This window comes from Mus pahari, chromosome 2 (assembly GCF_900095145.1).
Source record: "Mus pahari chromosome 2, PAHARI_EIJ_v1.1, whole genome shotgun sequence".
NCBI classification, from domain to species: Eukaryota; Metazoa; Chordata; class Mammalia; order Rodentia; family Muridae; genus Mus; species Mus pahari.
This window is the reverse complement of record NC_034591.1, coordinates 108184446-108191165: the sequence shown is the minus strand read 5'-3', so window position 1 is coordinate 108191165 and position 6720 is coordinate 108184446. Positions and strand designations below refer to the sequence as shown.

The 6720-nt window shown below is 52.7% G+C and overlaps 1 protein-coding gene across 3 annotated transcripts in view; it reads right to left on the bottom strand.

Moving 5' to 3' along the window:
- Positions 1-6720, bottom strand: part of Fbln2 (fibulin 2) — a 57633-nt gene that overhangs the window by 14093 nt on the left and 36820 nt on the right. For all 3 annotated transcript variants that reach the window (XM_021190552.1, XM_029535393.1, XM_029535394.1), the window contains exons 3-7: positions 6367-6478; positions 4688-4817; positions 2680-2860; positions 762-971; positions 213-326 (exon numbers count right to left, since the gene is read on the bottom strand). In XM_021190552.1, coding sequence (XP_021046211.1) covers positions 213-326; positions 762-971; positions 2680-2860; positions 4688-4817; positions 6367-6478 — 747 coding nt within the window. The remainder of the gene's footprint in view (positions 1-212; positions 327-761; positions 972-2679; positions 2861-4687; positions 4818-6366; positions 6479-6720) is intronic.

Below are 6720 nucleotides of genomic sequence, written 5' to 3'. Positions count from 1 at the left end.
TCCCCCTCCCCCTCCCCTTCCTCTTCCTCCTCCTCCTCCTCCTCCTCCTCCTCATCATCATCCTCATCATCATCAACAGACAGGCCCTTTCACAAAGCAGAGGCACCAGATAGCCTGGCCCAACCTTCACACACCCAGCCCCAGAGCCTACCACACCACACGGCCCAGACCACTACAGCTCAGCCCTGCAGAAGGGCCATCTTTCCACTCACCTTTACAGGTATTGGGCTGTGGCACGGGCAGTGGGATGGTGTTGGGAGATACCTGGGCAGACTCAGACCTCGGTGCAGATGCTCGTGCAGTGTCCAGCTGTGGGGCACCTCCATCTGTTACAGGTAGAACATATGGCAGGGGGCAGGCTCACATCTTCTGCCAGGGCTTAGACACTCACAGGCAACCACACCAGGCACTGACTGATGATGTCACTGACACTCCCCTTGCTCATTCATAAGGAGGAATACTGAGGCTCGGGGTACAGATACACCTTGGGCAAGAGCTATCTCACAGCTACTAGGAAAAGACCAAAGAGTAAAGGAAGAAATAGGGGGTGTCTAGACTAGAAAACAGCTCCACCCATACAGCGGGCATGGAGAAAGCCCTGGTGCTGGGGACACAGCTGGGCCTGCTCCAGTTCTCTGAAGCCCAGGAGCCTCCTCTGGCTTCTGCCAGCACCAACACAGGGGCAGCAGGAAGAGAGGTAGCCTAGGAGGGCTACCCTTCATTGGCAGGACAAGCCTGTCCTTGGGCTGCCTACAGCTTACCTGGGCGGCAGGTGCGGCCATCACCTTGCAGCTCGAATCCAGGGAAGCAGGCACAGCGGTAGGAGCCGACAGTGTTGATGCAAAGATGCTGGCAAAGCTCCCCAGGGAGCATCAGGCACTCATCCTGGTCATCTCCCGGCAAACTATTGGGCAGTTCAGCCTCTGTGCCCAGTGACAGAGCCTCCCGGCTTGCCATCTCCGTCTCTGAAACTGGGGTGGTTGGTCCGCACTTGGAACGTAGCCAACATGGCCAATGGGTGACTGAGCCCACAGGATCCAGGAAAGCGACAGGGGCTCGAAAGATGATAAGGATGAAGAAGTAAAGGAGGGGGAGAGGGAGGAATGGATGGATGGCCACATGGGTGGGGAGGTGGGTGGGGGTGGGGTGGATGAATGGATGAACAATAGTGAAGCCATAGCAGCTGGGTCTGAATCTTCATCATCTAAGTCTCCTCCAATAGGACAGGACTGTGCCTAATTAGGGTTCTTACTAAAGTGCTAAACTGGAGCTGTAGAAGGAGTGCTAGCCTGGGTTGAGACCAATGAGGATATGACATCTGATCGCAGCGTCCTTAGCTATGTCAGCAGTAGGTCTCTTTGGGTCTCCAGTGCACTGTCTACTCCCTAGAGGGCAGCAGGGGAGTGGAGGAGGGCTGCTCTGCATTGGCCAGATGCAACAAGAGAGCAGAAGGTTAGCATGAAGCTACATCCAAGGGCAAGGGCACGTCACAGGGAAGGTGGGTGCATTGAGCTTCCTCCTGAGGAGCCCTAGCTTGGTGATCACAGGTCTGTCCTGAGAATCTGGAACTGTGAGCAGACAGAGGCAAGGCCCAGGGCCAAAGACAAAGGCTAAGGGATCTCTGAGCCCACCAGCATGTACCTCCATGGGCCAAGCCCAGCTCATTATCTTCTGCACTGCTTTCTGACCATGTTCACAACAGAAAAGAGGAGGATGTGCCTGAGGCTATTTCAAATAGTCTGCTCCCAGCACCTGTATCTCCCATACCCAAACCACCCAGATGCTCTACACAGAAGAGACACGATGTTACTGTGGGTGGTTAAAAGAGGGGATGGATGGACCCTGCCTAGCTGTGTGATCTACCTGGTCCCAGCTCCCCATGCTTTGTTCTGACCTCTGATGCTGGGTTGACTCCTGAACTCTACCTTAAACCATTCTCTGGGTAATAACTTGTTCTTCATAAATTATCGTCTTCAACCAGCATCTTGGATGAGCTGGTGGATGGGTGTGGGAGTGGGTAGGAGAAAAATAGGTGAATGGGTAGGGGAGGTGAGTGGGTGATGAATGAGTGGAGGTAAATAATGGATGGATTGGGGGATGAATGAAGAAGTAGAACAATAAACAGATAGGCATGTGGATGGATGAAGGTGTTTGCATGGATGGATGGATGGATAGATGAATGGATGGATGGATGGATGGATGGATGGATGGATGGATGGATGGATGGATGGATAGATGAATGGATGGACGGATAGATGGATGGATGGATAGATGGATGGATGGATGGATGGATGGATGGAAGAATAGCAAATAGATGATAACCTGATGCACAGATAACCAGATAGAGAATGATATAAGCAGAACATGATGCCCAGCTAGGGAAACAGTGGAAGGGTGTGGAGATGGTCAGACAGTCAGGGTGGTGAAGGGAGAGTAGAAGGGCAAATGGTCACTGGTGATTGGTGAATGGTACAGAGAACTGTGGGATTGCCAGGGCAGCACAAACGGGGTTAGAGTCCAGGCAGCAGCCACAGAACTCTATAGAGCAGAGCTTAAACCTCAAACCACATACAGTAATGGACCAGGGTCCCCACTGTAGCCCAAGGCCACCCAGCCCAACCACCCTAGGAGCCCATTCATCCTCCTTCTACTGCCTCCACCTGGGAGAACAGCACCAACCTCTGCGAGGAGCAGCCTCAGGCTCTGGTGGCCGGCGGACCTCAGGCACTATGAGGGGCTCTTCACCTTCACAGCAGGAGAGCATGACGTGGTTGCAGGGATAGCCCAGGTTGGGGTTGGACTCACACGACTGGCCCTCAGCTCGCACTCGGAGTCCCAGGCCACAGCAGTCACAGCATTGCTGAGGGAGACAGACCATCATGACCAGGCCCTCAGAGCATGTCTGTTCCCACGGTCTATGTGCCTGTGATTCATTCAGGGTCTGTGGGCACAGCCTGGGGCAGACTCTGCAGTGAATTACGTTGTCTGGTTCCTCTGTCTGCCTGTGTGCTCTCCCAGGGTGGTAGGTGGCCCATCCCTACATCCCAAGTCTGGAGAAGGCTAAGACTAATGTTAATTTTCTTTAATGAATGAATACATGTCCCTTGGAAAGAACTACAAATGAAGACCAGGCACGCTCACCATGCCCCACCCTCAGAAGCAGACGCTCATCCTGTCAGTTCAACAAAGACAGCATTTCCTAAGAGCCCTTGCAGTCCTGGTGACTTCATAAAGTGTTGGACACAGGATCTACTTGGAAGTGTATGTATCTCAATCTCATCCTCCTTAGAGTATATGTGTTGGAGCTCCTGGTATCACATCAGGTTATGAAGGGACCTGAAGCTAATACTACACACTGACCATTCAACAAAAAGGCAAAGAGAGGTTGGGTCCCTAAGGATATGCAGACCCACAGGTCCAGACTGCCAACTGCCATGGGGAAATTTGGTTTGCACTGTCAAACTGTGGCAGTGGATTGGTACAGCAAGAGCCCAGCAGACCAGCCTCCCCAGCATCCACACTCTGGGGCTGAACAGCTCAGAGACTCAGAGAGCGAGCATGCAGCTCTGTATCAATGATTTGCTTTGGTCACTAGGGTGAGACAGAAGTGATCATGTGCCCATTTGAGCCTAGGCTTCTAAAGGCCTTGTGTGTCACTATAGCTTGAGTTTAGCATATGCCTACTCCAGGACCCAGGATAGGTCTAATGGCAGCTCCAAGGTCACTGAGGGCATGCCCTTGAAGGGGACTTGGGGACACTGGTGTCTTCTCTATTACATAAGAAACTGGCCTTCCTATGCACACCATGCCACACCATGATACCTCACCACAAGCCCAAAGTCAGTAGGGCCAAGTGAGAGTAAATGGTACCAAAACCTTTCGCCCACAAAAGGGATTGTCTCGGGCATGCTGTCAGAATGAAGAAAACTAAGCGACACGTATGCTTTCAATATCTTCCCTAGTGCCCTTTGTGGAGAGAACTTTGGGGAAGAGAGATAGCTCAGCTGAGCCCCCTGACTCCAGAGCAGCCACCAGCCAATGACAGCTACACAGGCCCACCCAAACAAGCCAGCCACAGGCATAGCTACAGTGAGGGGCACCCGTCACCTGTTGCTTCAATACCCACTGCCAAAAACCACATGAACACGAGCTCTAGGTGCTGACACCGGGCCAGGATGGGGATTCCTTGCCCATGTTTTATGCATGGAGAAACTGAAGCTGAGAGAAGAGGTCTGGACTTAGAGTAAAGATAACCTCAGATGCAGGACTCTCTACCCTCCTCTCCTAACACCAGGTCTTCTCCTCTTCCTCTTGCTATCTCCCCTGCCTCTGATGCAGCCTGGGCCTCCAGCCTCCAGTATACACATGCAAAGAAAGCTAGCATCCTAGGACTTTTCCATTGCTGGCCACCAGGCTGCTCCTAGAACAGTTGTGTGCTCCAGCACAGCCTTTGCCCACAGACCTCTTTACTACCGCAGGCATACCACACCTTGCCACGTTCAACCTACTCTGCCTCAGAGAGCAAGATGTCTCCTGGGTGACTGATGAGGTCAAGACATAATTTGTGGATTTGTTGACCAATGCCATGACTGTTAACATTTTCTGGGCAGGTGTGAGTCTGCTCCCACCCCCACCCCAGGATGTGGTGTCACGCATCTCGGCCATGATTGTGGCAGGTGGGACTTGCCTTGTACAGGGAGACGCCACAGGTATCATTGTCCTCCGCTCCACAGGTCTCACCCTCCTTGGCCCCCATGACCCCGGCCACACAGCTCTTCTCTTTCAAGTAGGAGATGCAGCATTGCCTCTGGGCTATCCTGAAACAGGGGAATACCTCAGTACCTAATGGGTGGGTCCCTCTCAAGGAGGGTGACAGTCCCCACCTCACAGGAGGGAGATGGAGTGGAATGTAGAGAAGGGAAGCCCCCACCTGAGGTCTACAGCAAGTGGGGCCAGGGCTGGCAGCAAAGCAGACACAACCCCCACCGAGTCACATAGGTTTGATTTGGACCTGGGACCCACTGGCCTCAGTGCTGTGCCCTTGACCTCTGGAGGAAGGTGTTGGCATTCAGAGTTCCACTACCAGTCCTCAGAAAGTTATAGAGACCCAACCTCAGGAAGGATGGAGTAGATCTGCTGGGGAGAGTAGTCCCTGGGTCCCTGGTTACCTCCTGCCCCTCTCCATATTAACAATCTGTTAAAGAGGTGGCTGGTGAGCCAGCAAAGCATGGACCATGAGAGGCGGGACTCAGTACTACTTGGGAGGGACACGTGCGGGATCAGCTGTACAGTGATGGAGTTGTGGTCCGTGTGGCAGTGAGCTACATCTCAAGAGGGATGTAAGTATTTATAATGGCTGTAAAGCTCAAAACTTATGGGGTCTGAATAGTGTACATGCTCTAGTCATTCAGTAACCCCAAACAGGAGTGGCAAAAAGGAAAGAGAAGAGACAACGTTAGAATTTAAAGTTCTCCAAAGAAAGCAGAGCATGCACCAGGCATGCACCAGTGCATGAACCAGGCATGGTGGTGCATGCCTTTAACCCCAGCATGTGGGTGGGCAGATCTCTTTGAGGCCAGCCTGGTCTACATAGAGAGTTTCAGGTTAGCAGGGCTATATAGTGAGATCCTGTCTCAGAACTAGAAGAGAAGAGGAAGATGAAGAGAAGGAGGAGGAGGAGGAGGAGGAGGAGGAGGAGGAGGAGGAGGAGGAGGAGAAAGAAGAGAATGAAGAAGAGGAAGAGGAGGAGGAGGAAGAGGAAGAGGTGGAGGAGGAGATGGAAGGAGAAAAGGAAGACGAGGAAGAGGAGAAAAGAAAAGAAGGAAGAAGAAGAAAAAGAAGAAAAGAAGGAAGAAAAAGAAGAAAGGAGGAGGAAGAAGAAGGGGTAGGGGAAGGGAAGAGAAGGAGCAGGGACAGAACACAGTAGACATTAGAAAATATGGGTTCTAATTCTGGCCATACTGGTGAGCTGTGCAGCTCTAGGTGAATCACACTGCCTCTCTGAACTTCATGAATAGTTGAGAAAGGGAAATAACAGAAGACCAATCCTGGCAAGGGAAGCAGAGCACAGGTGTCTGAGCCACAGCAGAGGTGGCAGAGGAGGGTAGAAAGGGATCGGCTCCAGGGAATTCAGGGTGGGGAGCCCCGAGCTCCAAGGTGATGATGGCCCCTTGAACTTGCTCTAAATGAGGTACCATTTACTCACCAAGCCGACTACAGATCCATATGGTCAGCTGACCCTCAGGACCGGTCAGTCTCCCCATATCCGCCTGGCCGGATGGCTCACTGCATTCATTTTTTAGTCACTCTCACACATCTGGGGCCCATGGAAGGCAAGAGAAGTTCTCCTCACCCCAGGCCACTTACCTGCAGACATCATTCTGGGCACCATTCTCAGGGATCTCCTGGCACTCATCGTTGTCGATGGCCCACTGCTGGCCCGCCGCACAACATGTCTCGATCAGGTCTTTGGTGGAGCCTGTGGGGTGCAATGGGGAGCTGTGGCTGGGGTTTGGAGCCACCAAGTGCAGTACATACCACAGGCTCTGTGCAGGGGAACCTCTCACCCCAACCCCCACCCATCTCTGACCTGCACTTTCAGTCCCTCCCTTGTAAGGAAGCACTAGGGAGCCTTGGTCCTCTTGCGGAGTGGGTAGAGCAATGGGCAGCCGTGTGTGTGTGTGTGTGTGTGTGTGTGTGTGTGTGTGTGTGTGTGTGTGT